This window comes from Hemitrygon akajei, chromosome 19 (assembly GCF_048418815.1).
Source record: "Hemitrygon akajei chromosome 19, sHemAka1.3, whole genome shotgun sequence".
NCBI classification, from domain to species: Eukaryota; Metazoa; Chordata; class Chondrichthyes; order Myliobatiformes; family Dasyatidae; genus Hemitrygon; species Hemitrygon akajei.
In genome coordinates this window covers 72,104,299-72,121,464 of record NC_133142.1, presented here as the reverse complement: position 1 = coordinate 72,121,464, position 17,166 = coordinate 72,104,299, and the positions used below count along the sequence as shown (strand labels likewise).

Below are 17,166 nucleotides of genomic sequence, written 5' to 3'. Positions count from 1 at the left end.
TTTAGACTGTGAAGAGGCAAATACTGTTGGTATCATAATGAATCACTGCAGTGTACTTTTGGTCAGTTGGCATAAAATTTAGCCCATTCGTATCCAAATTAAAGCAAAACTATTTTTTCTACAAAAAACACTTTTGGAACAGTTTTATTTATTGAGAAAAAAACACAAAAGATTAATATGCTTCATTAGTGAAAATGTCACCCTGTTTGTTGGTGATTCATTTACCTCAAATTGTAGTGGAGTATTACATCGGCTAGCAGCAAGGGAATGAAGGGGAGAATAAACCGTATTATATCCATTTTTCTTATCCTCTTCTCCTGGAAACAAGGTGCAAGGCATCATTATCGTCGGACTTGACATGACCGTGTCCGTGACAGATGCTGGTGCTGACAGTGGACTGCAAGGTCCTGTCAAATCACTCAAACTCACGTCTGACAGATACCGAGTCTTTCGTTTTTTCAGAGGTGCAATCAACTCTACAAAACAGAAAAAAATTATCCAACAGCCATTAGAGAGCGCACACATCTACACTTTAGACAAGATGCTGGGCATAATGAATACATGAATGTTTCCTGCACAGCTGCTTTTTCCACCTGTTTTCAGATCTTCCATTTGTTTTGAGTCATTTTCATAAAAATTTAATATGTTCTTATCAAAATATCACAAATGCAGATTAACATGTTCACTCCTCATTTAGAATAACTGAACATCTAAGCATCTAATTCTGACCAGGACTGGAACTTACAATCTTAACCTCAATAGTTTTCAGAAATATTTCTTTTTAAATAGCAGTGTGTTGAATAAACTAATATTTAGTAAATGCAACAAAGCTCATTTGACTCTAAACAGATTGGATCTATGTATTTTCTGAAGTTAGCAGTGGATATGCTAACAGCAATAATCCATTATAATGAAATAAAAATTACAGTCAGAACATTTCAGTAAGGATGAAAGGTACAAGAGTAACTGTGCACATCAAACAATGAAAATAGCAAGAGAGGACAATGCCAACCAGATTCCACTTGTTCTCACTAGAAGAAACTTTCTGCAGTACATACAGTATCAACAGAATATGAAATGGAGGAAGAAATATACAAAATGAATAAAAAAATAAAGAAATATACAAAATGAATAAAAATAAAAGTGCCATAGGAAATTACATTCCTGTTTTATTCCAGCAATGCATGTTCGATCTTGTCCTCATACCCCATTTGCTTAGAGTTTTCATGTTCTAATTGTGACAGCATGGGCTTTTACAAGGTGCTCCAGTTTCTCACCTCATCCCAATGATGTTATGTACAATACATTATCCCTGGCTTAGGTAAATGACAAAAGAATCACAGGGAAGTTGATGGATATGCAAGGAGGAGCAAGTTGCAGAGTCACAGGAAAAATAGTGGAATTATTGTGCTTAGAGCGCATAGGCTAAATTGCCTTCTCCATCACAACATACACTCAATGGCCACTTTATTAGGTATAGGCAAGGAACCCAGTGTAGGCTTCTGCTGCTGTAGCTCATCCACTTCAAAGTTCAATGTGTTGTGCAGTCAGATATTCTTCAATATACCACTATTGCAATATGTGGTTATTTGAATTATTGTCACCTTTATGTCATCTTAAGCTAGTCTGGCCAATCTCCTCTGACCTTTCTCACTATAAAGGTGTTTTCTTTCACAGATCTGCCACTCACTGGATGTTTTTAAGTTTCTTTCACCATTCTCTGTAAACTCTAGAGACTACTGTGCTGAAAACCCCAGGAGATCAGCACTCAAATCACCCCTTCTGACATCAACTAACATTCCATTGTCAAAATCACTTGGATCACATTTCTATCCCTGTCTAATGTTTGGTCTGAACATCTTGACCATGTCTGCATGCCTTTATGCACAGAGTTGCTGCCACACGATTAGCAGATTAAGTATTGCATTGCACAAGTAGCTGTACAGGTGTACCTAATAAAGTGGCCACTCAGCGTATATTGGTTTCTCAACTAATGAGGAGAAAATGAGAAAGAAGAGACAGATGAAGTGATTACAATGCTTACAAGATCTTTTGTTAACCATTTATAAAGGAATCCCATTAACATACTGCTTTAGGAAATAAAGCAAAAGATGACAGGCTGGACATGATGAACATCTAAAAAAAAGTGATCACAATATAAACAAGCTTTAAGAAAATCATTAATTTACTATAGAGTGGAAAATGAGACAGGTATAGGAGGAACTGAGGATAGAGTTTGGGAATGGAAACTGGCGAAACAAAGTTTGATGACACTGAGCAAAATTTTGAGTTGGACCCACGGAATGCTGAAGATACAGAACTTTGCAAAAGTCTTGGATACAAAGACTTATATAGCTATTGAGCCCAAGACTTTTGCACTGTACAATCTGTACTGCTGCTACTGCAGCAGAGAGAAAACTCATGCCATATATGAGTGATGGTAAACCTGATTCTGACGTGAATTTCCACTGTGGAGTGATGGTGGGAAGGAGGCAGGGAGAGGGGAATCATGGTTGGGAAAAGGAGAAGGGAGCGGGAAGCACCAGAACACTTTCTGTAATGATCAATAAACCAATTGTTTGGAATAACTTTCCTGGTGTCTTAGGGCCGGGTGTATCTGCACCCATGTCAACCCTCAGCCCATTTCTCTTCCAGCTGTCCCATACCCCTCTGGCAGCATTCCACCCTTGCCATTCTGAACATCCTTTTCTCCCACCAGATATACAAACTCACTCTCTGCTTCACGTTGACACAGTATTGTGCAAAAGCCTTAGGCACCCCAGCTATACATGTGCCTAATACTTTTGCACAGTACTGTATATATTTTATTAAAAACAGGAATGAGATGCCCTGGATAAGGATTAAAAAGACCGAATCAAAAGAAAATAGTAAATTCAAAATAGATAAGCAGTAGGTAACCACATGGCCTGTATAATAATGAATGCAAAACTACTTTTTAAACTTACCCGTTGAGGTATGGGAGTCATTCAGTACTTCAGGCATATTGTTGTTGTCATTACTGTGGTATATGGGTGATGTCTCTTGTCCTATATTTGGAGTAAGGGGAAGTTGCACCATGGCCTCATCCATTGCCTGTTTCATCCATCGCTGAAAAGTACCAAGTTAATTATCCAAAATAGTTCAAGCACAACTCTGCATACTTTTACCAATCTACCATCTGTTTGAAAGAAGGATAATTGAGGAAAATGCAGTAGAGAACTACAATAAGTTTAAAAGAACATGGTAATGTCTGGCAAAAATCTACCGTGGACAAAGGTACTACACCCTATCCTCGTTATATGCATCTGCAGACTGTACAGATTCACAGTTATGCAAGGAACCTACTTCTACCAACGTCTCCTTATAAGCATCCAAAACTCTCAGTTATGTGAGCAACACTGCTTTCCCGCCAACACAAGTCACGTGCGCACGCCTCACAGTCTCACTGCTGGGACGAGAAGCACCACTTTCCTGCCAATACAAGTCACGTGCGCACGCCTCATAGTCTCACTCTGGCCAGTCTCGCATTGGTTTTGGCAACATATGGATGTGCGATCTTGTGCTCTTAAACTTTTGCTGTTCGAACTTTGCAATTCGCCTACCAGAGCAACAGGTCAACGGCAAATGCTATCTCTCCGGCACTACGTTCCTCCTTAGAACACCTGGAGAATAAAGACGCATATGTAAGGCTCCTTTTTATTGACTACAGCTCTGCCTTTAATACCATCATTCCAAATAAACTGATTCCAAAGCTCCGTAACCTGGGTCTTAGCACTCAGACCTGCAGCTGGATCTTCAGCTTCCTCACAGACAGGACCCAGGCTGTAAAAATAGGGGACAAGCTCTCCTCTACAATCACTCTGAGCACCGGTGCCCCACAAGGCTGTGTACCCAGCCCCCTGCTGTACTCACTGTACACCCATGATTGTGTAGCCAAGTTTCCATCCAACTCAATATATAAGTTTGCTGATGACACCACAATTGTAGGCAGTATCTTGGGTAATGATGAGTCTGAGTACAGAGAGGAAATTAAGAACCTGGCGGCATGATGCGAAGACAATAACCTATCCCTCAACGTCAGCAAGACGAAGGAATTAGTTGTTGACTTCAGAAGGAGTAGTGGACCGCACGAACCCATCTACATCAGTGGTGCGCAGGTAGAACAGGTCAAAATCTTTAAGTTCCTTGGGGTGAATATCACAAATTACTTGTCTTGGTCTAACCAAGCACAGTCCACTGCCAAGAAGGCCCACCAGCGCCTTTACTTCCTAAGAAAGCTGAAGAAATTTGGCCTGTCCCCTAAAACCCTCACTAATTTTTATAGATGCACTGTAGAAAGCATTCTTCTAGGGTGCATCACAACCAGGTATGGAAGTTGTCCTGTCCAAGCCCAGAAGAAGCTGCAGAAGATCATGAACATAGCCCAGCACACCACACAAACCAATCTTCCATCCTTGGACTCACTTTACACCGCACGCTGTCGGAGCAGTGCTGCCAGGATAATCAAGGACATGACCCACCCAGCCAACACACTTTTTGTCCCTCTTCCCCCTGGGAGAAGGTTCAGGAGCTTGAAGATTCATACAGCCAGATTTGGGAACAGCTCCTTTCCAAATGTGATAAGACTACTGAACGGATCCTGACCCGAATCTGGGCCGTATCTTCCAAATATCCAGACCTGACTTGCACTACCTTACTTTCCCTTTTCTATTTTCTAATTATGATTTATAATTTAAATTTTTATTATATTTACTTCGATTTGTACTTCAAAGAGCACGAAGCACAGAATCAAATATCGCTGTGATGATTGTACGCTCTAGTATCAATTGTTTGGTGACAATAAAGTAAAGTAAAAGTAAAAGTAAGCATCCGATGTCAAGTCCTGGGCCATCGGACAAGCGGCAGAAAACCGGTTCAACACTTGGAAAAAAGTTGGAAATTATAAATGGCGGCGTCAGATGAGACTGGGCTTTTTTTGGAAGCATATGCCGGAACGCACTTACATAAGGATGAAAAAACTGCATCAGGTTTCAAGGCAGCAAAGGACAGATTGACTTTGCTTATGTGTTCCAATGCCGAAGGAGACTGTAAGATGAAGCCTCTCTTAGTTTACCATTCATTAAACCCCCGTGCTCTTAAGGGTTTGAGTAAGAATATGCTTCCTGTCCACTGGGCAGCTAACAAGAAAGCACGGGTCACTTTGAAGATTGGTTTGCTAATCATTTTGCTGTTGAGGCTGAACGCTACTGCTGGGAACAGAATCTTGCCTTTAAAGTTCTTCTGTTTGGACAGCATTCATCCTAACATAACAGTGCGTTTCCTGCCACCTAACACAACATCACTGATTCAACCACTCAACCAAGCTGTAATATTCACATTCAAGGCGTATTTTTTACGACGAACTATCTCTCAGATGCTGCAAGCAACAGACGATTTTGAAAATCCCAGGAGTTTACCAACGGTGAGGGAATGGTGGAAGTCCTTCAACATCAGACATGCCATCAACAACATTGATGAATCCTGGAAAGAGGTCAGGTCTGTGAGAGTTCTGTGAGTCTTCCTTCACCCCTTGCTGTCCTTGATGATCCTGTCGACACACAACCATCCACTTCATCCATGTAAAGCTGCCCAACACCGCAACAACCACTCATCCCCTGGAGTGAACACACCTGCCACTGTTGGTGAGTACTGTACACCTAGTATGTTAACTTTCTATGATTTATTACGTTGGATATTACCTTAAATTGATGAAATATAATACGAATGTTGCCTTGTGGTACTGCTTTTATGTCGTATTAGTACGAAAATGCTAAAACATATTTAGGAAGTCCTCCAGAACGCATCCCTGTTTTCTCTATTTAAATAATTATTCACATTATGTGTCGACTGTGAGGATCGTATCCCCCTATTATAACGAGGATAGGGTGTATTCTCAAATTTTAGATCCTGATAATAGCAAAGTTTTGGATTTCAACCAGTAATGAGCTAATTTTGGACTTCAGCAGTATGAACAATGAATCTAGTATGAACTAGTATCACAATACTTGCATTAATTCTACAGCCACTTATTTCAGAGATATGGATCATAAATTTGGATCTTTTGTACACCCCAAAGAAATATTTTATTTCAACACCATAATAGATTCAAGTACACAATTTTCCAGACTGAATGGTCATGTGATAAAAACGCAAGTGACACTGACAGATGACATATGTAATACCAAATGGCAGTAAAAATCTATGATTTTCTCATCTTTCAGGTAAGATATTTCTTCATTATTTCCAAATCTCTGCCATATTGATTCAGGACACAACTACACACTTTATCTTAAAACTTCAAGGAATAAAAAGTCAATTGTGCAAGATTATAGACCACAGAACATTAGGATCTCATTCCTCATCATATTCACAAAACTACTCCTAAATTGATTTCTTAAAATGATCCATTATATCACTTGATTAAACACAGAGCATAATGATTATTCAATATCAAAAAACTAAAGAGAAAAACTCCCATGATTAAAATTTAACAGCAAAACTTTGCTATTATCGGGATCTAAACTAACAAATTAGATTATCAAGTTCTTTTAAGCCTTGAACCTGGAGAACAGAATCAAATGAACTGTTGAACACGAGATTCCGCAGATTGTGGAAATCTAGAGCAACACACACACACACAAAATGCTGCAGGTACTCAGCAGGTCAGGTAGCATCTATAGAAATTAATAAACAGTCGATGTTTTGGCCCGTGATCCTTCATCAGGAGTCTTGATAAGCAGTCTTGGCCTGAAGTGTCGACTCTTTATTCATTTGCATAGATGCTGCGTAACTTGCTGAGTTCCTCCAGCATTTCCAGCGTGTTGCACCAAATTAACTGTTAATTTAATGCATCAGAGAAAGTAATATTAACCTATGTACACTATCTAGTGGGAAATCCTTACTGCAGGGGAGGAGAGAAAAAAAACAATGCTCCTCTTGAAGTTGGGTTTGTAATTGTTTGCACATTCCGAACATTATGATCAGATGCCACATACACAAACAAAAATCAGATCTCTCAAAAAGTCAGAAATACATAAATTAAATTGCCTAATTCCTCAAAAGTTAAAATGCTTGATTCAATTTTATCAACCTAAAAGCTTATTTAAAGTAGCAGAACACAGAATTTGAGTCAAAAATGGTACAGTCAAAGTATAGATCTTATTCAACTTTAGCAATCAAAATGGGACATCATGCCTCAAGAGTTTGGAGTGAACCTACTTTCCTAGTTCAAATCAGTTGTCTGCTGGAAGGAGCTAACCAGTTTAGGTTTTTGCTGACGTGCAAAGAGGTCTGAAGCAAGATCACTACAGTGGCAGGCAAAAGTTTACTGTTGCTGTGAATAGCTAAGTGAGTAAAAGATGACCTGATTTCCAAAAGGCATAAAGTTAAAGATGAAACATTTCTTTAATATTTTAAGCAAGATTACTTTTTTATTTCCATCTTTTACAGTTTCAAAATAACAAAAAAGGAAAAGGGCCCGAAGCAAAAGTTTGGGCACCCTGCATGGTCAGTAGTTAGTAACACCCACTTTGGTAAGTATCACAGCTTGTAAACGCTTTCTGTAGCCAGCTAAGAGTCTTTCAATTCTTGTCTCGGGGATTTTTTGCCCATTCTTCCTTGCAAAAGGCTTCTAGTTCTGTGAGATTCTTGGGCCATCTTGCATGCACTGCTCTTTTGAGGTCTAACCACAGATTTTCAATGATGTTTAGGTCGGGGGACTGTGAAGGCCAGGGCAAAACCTTCAGCTTGCGCCTCTTGAGGTAGTCCATTGTGGATTTTGAGGTGCGTTTAGGATCATTATCCTGTTGTAGAAGCCATCCTCTTTTCATCTTCAGCTTTTTTACAGATGGCGTGATGTTTGCTTCAAGAATTAGCTGGTATTTAACTGAATTCATTCTTCCTTCTACCAGTGAAATGTTCCCCGTGCCACTGGCTGCAACACAAGCCCAAAGCATGATCGATCCACCCCTGTGCTTAACAGTTGGAGAGGTGTTCCTTTCATGAAATTCTGCACCCTTTTTTCTCCAAACATACCGTTGCTCATTGTAGCCAGAAAGTTCTATTTTAACTTCATCAGTTCACAGGACTTGTTTCCAAAATGGATCAGGCTTGTTTAGATGTTCCTTTGCAAACTTCTGACATTGAATTTTGTGGTGAGGACACAGAAAAGGTTTTCTTCTGATGACTCTTCGATGAAGGTCATATTTGTGCAGGTGCCGCTGCACTGTAAAACAGTGCACCACCACTCCAGAGTCTGCTAAATCATCCTGAAGGTCTCTTGCAGTCAAACGGGGGTTTTGATTTGCCTTTCTAGCAATCCTATGAGCAGTTATCTTGGAAAGTTTTCTTGGTCTTCCAGACCTCAACTTAACCTCCACCGTTCCTGTTAACTGCAATTTCTTAATTACATTACGAACCGAGGAAACGGCTACCTTCTTATTGCCTTCTCCTGCTTTGTGGGCATCACTAATTTTAATTTTCAAAGTGCTAGGCAGCTGCTTAACAGGAGACCATGGCTGCTGACTGTTGGGACAAGGTTTGAGGAGTCAGGGTATTTATAAAACTTTGAAATTTGCATCACCTGGCCTTTCCTAATGATGACTGTGAACAAGCCATAGCCCTGACAAGCTAATTAAGGTCTGAGACCTCGGTAAAAGTTATCTGAGAGCTCAAATCTCCTGGGGTGCCCAAACTTTTGCATGGTGCTGCTTTCCTTTTTCTCCCCCACTCTAAAATTGTACGAAACAAAAATAATACACTAATCTTGCTTAAAATGTTGAAAAGAATGTTTCATCTTTAACTTTATGACTTTTGGAGATCAGTTCATCTTCTACTCACTTAACTATTCACAATAACAGAAATTTTGACCAGGAGTGCCCAAACATTTGCATGCCACTGTATACTCAACTATACGGTGAATTTATTTTAATCTTACATCCATCCCACAACAAGGGAGTAAAAATCATTGCATAATAACTCCGTTGCAATGTATAGACAGGTCAATTTAAAAGAATAATGGCTTGTAGAAAGAAGCTGTCCCGTAACCTATTGGTCTTGACTTTAATGTTACGGTACCATTTTCCAGACAGCTGAAACTGTTTATGGTTGGGGAAACTGGTGTCCCTGATGATCTTCCAGGCCTTCTTTACGCACCTGCTGCAATAAACGTCCTCAATGGAGGGGGGGGGGGGGGGGGTGTCTCATCCACAGATGTGCTGGGCTGTCCATACCACTCTGCAGTGCCCAGCGATTAAGATTGGTGCAGTTCCCGTACCAGTCAGTCAGGATGCTCTCAATGGTGCCCCTGTAGAAGGTCTTGAGGATTCGGGGGCTCATTCCAAACTTCTTCAGTTGCCTGAGGTGGAAGAGATGCTGTTGTGCTTTTTTTGCCACACAGCCAAAATGAGATCTTCGGTTATGTGCATACCGAGGAACTATAGTCCCATTGATGTTGATCAGGGCGAGCCTGTCTCCATTCTCCCTATAATCCACAATCGACTCTTTTGTTTTTTGAACATTAAGGGAGAGGTTCTTCAATACAAGCAGACATTCTCAAAAGAACTAATTGTTTCATCTAGCTTGATTAATTGGATTTGGTCATGGCTTAGTTTCTTCTCAGTTTGTTGAATTTCATCGGGGATAATACAGGCAGACATACAAGCTCTCCAAAGGATTTCACAGTTCACAGTTGAGGCAAACTCACACTAAATCAACATGTGGGAAATGTGAAACAACAATTGCTAATATACTGTGATGCTCCACAAAGCTGTCAATGAATTGTTGAATGCATTTTATGGTCTCCCTGTAATGCACCAATGCCATCAACAGTAAGGAAAATGCTCCACTTGGGAACCTACATCTTCTACGTTTGAGTATAATAGGTTTCTTCAGAAAGTTGCACTTTCTGTTTGCACAATTTGTAAACAAAAATGACAGGAGAAAATTATGAGAAAGGAGTTGAATAAAAGTATTTGATATAACTGTAGCAAATTGAATCCTGATAACAAGTATGAGACTAGTATATTGGACAAGTGGTTCAAACACAAATTTGCGTATGTTAATTAAAATGGCTTCTTGGTTATGTTAAATGCTGAGAAGGCTAAGATAGACACAGTGACCACCTGGCCGAGACTCCAGAAGGTGAGCGCCCTATGCTCATTTTTGGGGTTCTGTGGGTATACCGGTGATTCGTGAAAGGATACGCTAAAATGAGTCACCCGTTGAACCAGCTATTGTGTGGCTATCCACCTGTGGGGAAGAAAAGGAAGGGGGACCGAGGTCAGAAAGCAGGAGGATACTTGAACCCGGCGGAGCCTTTTGGATCGAGATGGGATGCACAATGTGAGGAGGCGTTCCAATCTCTGAAAAGGGCGCTGGCACAGGCCCCGGTGTTGGCTTTTGCCGATCCCTGGAAGCCGTGTGTGCTGCACACTGAGGCCACCCGAGAGGGTCTAGGGGCTGTCCTGTACCAGGAATAGGGCAACGATTTGAGGCCAGTGGCGTTTGTCAGCCGAAGCCTGTCGCCATCTGACAGAAACTATCCCACTCACAAGTTGGGAGTTCCTGGTGCTGAAATGGGCGGTGGTGGACAAGTTGAGCAACTATCTATACGGGGCCAAGTTTGAGGTGAGAATGGATAACAATCCTCTTACTTATATTCTGACCTCAGCAAAACTGGATACTACTGGGCATCGATGGTTGGCGGCCTTGTCTGTCTATGAGTTCAGCCTTAAGTACCGGTCCGGAAGTCGGAACATCGATGCAGATGCTTTATCTCGTCGGGCGCATGAGGGGTCGAGCATGGATGAGGAGTGAGAGAGTGTCCCTGCCCCGGGAGTGAAGGCCATGTGGCACCTTGCGAGCAACGCTGATGCAGGAGTCCCGATGGGGCCAGATCGGGCAGTGGATCAATTGGAGACTGATGAAGACGCACTACCCACTGTGTACTGTATTTTGACTGCTCTGAGGAACAGGCAGCTGCCAGAGGTGAGCCCCCAGGAAGTGGGGGCGGCTCAGCGTGACAACCCGAGCATCGGCACTATCTGGTGCGCGGTTAGAAAAGGGGATATGGCCCAGGTGGAGAAGGCGAAGCACGCCTCCGTGCCCTTACTACTGAAGGAGTGGCCTTGGTTAAAGTTGAACAACCAAGTCTTGTACCCGGTCACGTCGCCCCAAGACCACCCCCGGCGTTGGCAGCTGGTCATGCCTGAGAAATATCGGAAGACTGTGCTCCAGGCACTGCATGATGATTCCGGGCACTTGGGAGTGGAAAAGACCTATGGATTACTCAAGGACCGGTTTCACTGGCCCTGGATGAGGGGGGAGGTTGAAGAATATTGTAAGAAGTGCAGTCGTTGCATCAGGAGGAAGACCCTGCCTGCGCAGGCAGCTCCTTTGTCACACTTGTAGTGTGTGGGACCCCTGGACCTGGTGTGTATGGATTTTCTGTCGATTGAGCCAGACACCAGCAACACCGCGAATGTCTTAGTTACCACTGATCATTACATTCGCTATGCTCAGGCACTTCCCACTAAGGACCAGAAAGCAACTGCAGTGGCGAAGGAGTTATGGGAGACTTGTGTTTTGGGACTGAAGCAGGTGAATTACCTTCGAAGCCATATCTGAAGTATGTGTCCGATATGAGGAGAGAGTTGAAAAGGGTGTTCGAGTTGGCTGAGGCAGCGTCCACCAAGCAGAATCAGAATAAGAGGAGGTATGATCAGAAAGTGAAGTTCGCCCAACTATTGCCGGGAGACCGGGTCCTTATACGGAATTTAGGACTACCTGGTAAGCACAAGTTGGCGGATCACTGGGTGGCCACCCCCGATGTGGTAGAGAGCCAGATGCCGAATCTACCTGTTTACTGGGTGAAACCCGAGGATGGGAAGGGGCCTGTCAAGGTACTCCATCAGAACCACCTTTTGCTCCTGGGTCAGGAAGTGCAGGTGGATCAAGAGTCCGAGTGGGAGGTCAAGCCTAGTACGAGGACTTTGCGAGGGCACGGAGCGAGGGAAGAGCCTGCTGCGGAAGAGACTGGACTGGTCCGCACCTTGGAAAGGGATACTGCTTTGGAAGACGACGATTCAGATGTGTGGCCCCTGTTTCCATTCGCTAATTCCCCAGTACCGGAAGAAGAGGCTCCTGGCCCTTCCCCCACTGAGTTAGGTGAGAGGAGGGAGGGTGTTGAGGGGCAGATTGAGATACAGCCAGCATTGTGGGGGGAGAGAGGGTGGAACCCAAACACGAGACAGAGGGCTCTCAAGTGATGAGGGATCCCAGTGAGGGAGAGGGTGAGGGTCCGACAGGTAGACCTGGGGTGTCCCCAGTGGTGTCTGAGCTGGAAGGGTCGGCAGAGGAGGTACGGAGGTCTCAGAGAAGTAGGCACCCCCCGGAGCGGTTGACATATGCAGCGCTGGGAGAACCGAATGTGATCCTGGGCAGTTATGTCACTGCTTTATGCACCTGGGTTGGGTTTTGTGTCTTGCAAGGAGCATTGGGGAACTCTGTTAACGTCATGAGGGCATGACTTTTGTTGTGGGGGAGAGTGTAAGAGGTTTCTTCTTTATGTTACTGCGTATGTTAATCAAAATGGCTTCATTGTTATGTTAATCATTTATGTTACTGCGTATATTAATTAAAATGGTTTCTTGGTTATGTTAAATGCTGAGAAGGCTCTCTCACTGCTGTTTGTTTGGTTTATCCTATTGATAAGAAAGCAAAAGAACCAATGAGTATCCATGTTATTCTTCTTTTGGGGTGATATGCTGTCTCATATGGCTGGGAAACAGGGGTTTTGGCGGGGAGTTGGAGGGGAGATCAAGAGGAAGATAGACGTGCTGGGAGTGCTCTGGTCGATCACTTCCGGTGGTCCCGAGCTACGAGTCGTGGGGTCGGAGCGGATCGCAGGGAAAGGAAGGAAGGGAGGTCCGGAGCTCCAACTCTGTGTGCACGAAGAAACTGAACTTTGATAAGTCTGGCGCCTTTTTTTTTGTTTCCATTCATTCCTTTTTGTATTGTATCTTTATTAATCTCATAGTCCAAGTAAGAATTATAAAGTGTAACTTGTAAAATGTACATTGTGCGCCGGCTGATGATTGATGTTTGAGGCCGTATCAGGTGGCATTGCACAGCAACCAACGCAACCGTGAGACAAGGTTGGGCGGGGGACGGGGTCTCCCCCAGATACGTATGAGCCGATATAGCTGAGCGTTACACTAGCATTAATCACTGTAAAAGATCAATGATCTGTTATTTTCAAGTTAAATCCAACATTTATGAAGTTGTTGTAGAGATAAAGTACATGCTTACCTTTTTGCAAGATCCATAATTGCCATCGCACACAACTCTTTGTCTTCTTCTTTCAGGAGCAAAGGGGGAGCCAAAGCGGATGTAGTGTTTAGGGGTTGTGCAAATATGAGGACTATGGCTCAGACCTGGCAACATGTTCAGTGTTGTTGCCAATACAGTAGGATCAGTTGTGATGCGTAATGGGCGGTCATATGGGCAGTCAGAACGCTCAACCTTGTCATTTAACCATTCCGACACTAAATACTGTAACAAAAAGTTTAGGAGAAATACAGCAATTCAGTACAACTGTAAAAGACCTTTTCCCAATATATTTACATTATTTCATTAAGCTGTATGCACTGACATATGACAAAGTAAGACTGCCAAAAGAACTTGAAGAAGTGTGGTTGATCAATCAGTTCTTCATATCAGTTCCAATACGCTATAAGACCATTATGATGCAATCTTGGCCTCAACACAATTTTCACATTAGCTCCTCTTGCTCTTTGACTTCCTTTACTTGTCTGTAAATCCCTACCTTGAAAACAAGAGATGACTCTTTCCCCACAGCTCTGAGGCAGAAAATTCCATTCATAGTGCACTAAAACAAAATCTTCATCTCCAGCTTAAATAGTTTCAAAGTGTATTCTTCCAAGTCCAACAGATCCTTTCAACACCCACCTTGGCAATCCTAAGCAGAATTTTTTAATTTTTCAATACACTATGTCTTATTCTGAACTTTAATGTATAGGCCCATTTCTTTGTGTCAACCATTTCATCCCTGGAATCAATGTAGTGAACCTTCTCTACACTGCTTCTAAATCAAGCACATCTCCTCTTAAATATGCAGATAACAAATGCACACAACACTCAGGTGGTGATTTAACCAGCGCCTGTAAAGATGCTGCAAAACTTTCCTTTCTTTATATTGCTGAAACAATGCTGATTTGGAACAGATTCGTCCTCATAGGACGCCCATGCCATGAAGCGTGGCTGCAGGTCAGGGAAACGCGTTTAAGGAAATGGTGTTTTAAGCTCCCAATACTGACTATCTTGCTGGCAAATGTGCAGTCTCTGGTGAATAAAATCGATGATCTTAGAGCTGGAATGCTGAATCAGAGGGATATTAGGACTGTGCGTGTCCTTTGTTTCACCTGGTTAACCCCTTCCGTACTGGATGCAGTGATTCAGATTGACGGGTTTACTATACACCATCAGGATGTATCTACAGAGTTTCTCAAAAGCAGAGGTGGAGGAGTATTGCTCATGATCAACTCTTTTTGGAGCACCAATATACCAGTGCTGTCCCAATTCTGCTCAACAGGCTTGGAATATCTCACAGTTAAGAGCCGACCATTTTACCTACCGCAGGAAATTTCCAGGATCATTTTAGTAGTAGTATACATTTCACCTCAGGCCAGTGCCAAACAGGCTTTAGATGATCTGAGCAATGGAATCAACATGCATGAAACAGTGCACCCTAATGTCTTCACCATCATTTTGAGGGATTTTAACCAGGCCAGTCTGAAAAAAATCACTAAGCAATTACCATCAACAGATCACTTGCAATACTAGAGGAAACAACACACTTGAACATTTACAGTACTGACAAAGGGTCTTGGCCCGAAACATTGACTGTTCATTTCAAAGGATGCTGCCCAACCTGCTGAGTTCATCTAGCTTGTTTGTACATGTTGATTTGACCACAGCATCTGCAGTGTACTTTGTGTTTACACTGGAACATTGTTACACCATCAAGAATGCCTACCATATATTCCAAACCCTCACTTCGGGAAGTCTGACCACCTGGCTGTACTTCTACTCCCTGAGTATAGGCAGAGACTGAAGGCCACAGTACCAGTAGTGAGGACCAAGAAGGTATGGACAAGAGAAGCACAGGAGTGCCTACAGGACTGCTTTAAATAGGTGGACTGGACTGTATTCAGGGATTCATCTTCGAACCTGGATGAGTATGCTGCAATTGTTACCGACTTTACTAAAACTTGTGTGGATGAGTGTGTGCCTACAAAGACTTACTGTACATTCCCAAACCAAAAACTGTGGATGAACCAGGAGGTACGTCATCTGCTGAAGGCTAGATCTGTGGCATTCATGTCTGGCGACCAAGGCCTGTACCAGAAAACCAGGTATGATTTGTGGAGGTCTATTTCAAGGGCGAAGAGACAATGTTGAACAAGGTTGGAGGTGACATTGGATGCACAGCAACTCTGGCAGGGTCTGCAAGATATTACTTCCTACAAAGAGAAACCCCATAGCATGAATGGCAGTTATGCTTCATTACCAGATGAACTCAATGCCTTCTATGCCCACTTTGAAATGGAGAATATACCTACGGCTGTGAAGATCCCTGCTGCACCTGATGACCTGTGATTTCTGTCTCAGAGGCTAACATTAGGCTATCTTTAAAACGGGTGAACCTCACAAGTTAGAAGATCCCGATGGAATATTTGGTGAGGCTCTGAAAACCTGTGCCAACCAACTGGTGGGAGTATTCAAGGACATTTTTCAGCCTCTCACTGCTTCAGGCAGACGTTCCCACTTGCTTCAAAAAGGCAACAATTATACCAGTGCCTAAGAAGAATAATGTGAGCTGCCTTAATGACTCTCGCCCAGTAGCACTCATTTCTACAGTGATGAAATGCTTTGAGAGGTTGGTCATGACTAGACTGAACTCTTGCCTCAGCAAGGACATGGACCCATTGCAATTTGCCTATTGCCAATGGCTCTCCACATGGCTTTAGACCACTTGGACAACACAAACACTTACATCAGGATGCTGTTCATTGACTGTAGCTCAGCATTTAATACCATCATTCCCACTATCCTGATTGAGAAGTTGCAGAACCTGGACCTCTGTACCTCCCTCTGCAATTGGATCCTTGACCTCCTAACCGGAAGACCACAACCTGTGGTGATTATCAACACCGGCGTACCTCAGGGGTGTGTGCTTAGCTCACTGCTCTACTCTCTATATACACAACTGTGTGTCTAGGCAGACTTCAAATACCATCTATAAATTTGCTGATGATACAACCATTGTTGGTAGAATCTCAGATAGTGATAAGATGGTGAACAGCAGTGAGATATGCCAACTAGTGGAGTGGTGTCCCATCACAACAACAACCTGGCACTCAATGTTATTAAAACAAAAGAGCTGATTGTGGTCATCAGGAAGGGTTAGGGGGTCTCAAGATGGCGCTTATGGAGTGAAGCGGTTTTAGGCTTCGCTCCAATCCTTTTACTTTTTTTTAACCTACAAACATCCCCTAATTGATCTTTTTATACCTACTCTAAAGGGGTTTAGACGTATGAAATTTTTTTCAATTGTTTGAATCATTTTCAACTCGCTGAAATGTCTAGAGCAAAGGAATCGAAACTGACAAAAGAACCGTTAACTTTAGAAGCAATTGCGAAACTTATGGACGACAGACTTGAAAAACTGGAGAGTAAATTAACCTCAAAGCTTTCTACGTTTGATGAAATTTTAAAGACACTTGACGCAAAACTTCAAGCACTTACACTGGATTCACAAAAACAACAAGCAAGTATTTTAGTTCTTGAAGAAGCCGCTCGCCAGAGAGATCGCATAATTGAAACTTTGCAACAACAGCAAGTTTCGACTTCTCAACAGATGGATCGTTATAAATCTAAAATCACTGATCTTGAAAACCGCTCTCGAAGACAAAATCTCCGGTTAATTGGGATTCCGGAAAAATTTGAGAACGGCGATCTCACTGTATTTTTCTCCAAATTTTTAATGGATGTCTTTCACTCAGAAGTACTGGATTCCCCTCCAATAATCGACCGTGCACATCGCAT

The 17,166-nt window shown here is 42.6% G+C and overlaps 1 protein-coding gene across 8 annotated transcripts in view; it reads right to left on the bottom strand.

Annotated features, from left to right (window-relative positions):
* Positions 1–17,166, bottom strand: part of setd5 (SET domain containing 5) — a 211,297-nt gene that overhangs the window by 39,123 nt on the left and 155,008 nt on the right. For all 8 annotated transcript variants that reach the window (XM_073072849.1, XM_073072850.1, XM_073072843.1 and 5 more), the window contains 3 exons: positions 13,348–13,590; positions 2,967–3,108; positions 226–476 (listed from right to left, as the gene is read on the bottom strand). In XM_073072849.1, coding sequence (XP_072928950.1) covers positions 226–476; positions 2,967–3,108; positions 13,348–13,590 — 636 coding nt within the window. The remainder of the gene's footprint in view (positions 1–225; positions 477–2,966; positions 3,109–13,347; positions 13,591–17,166) is intronic.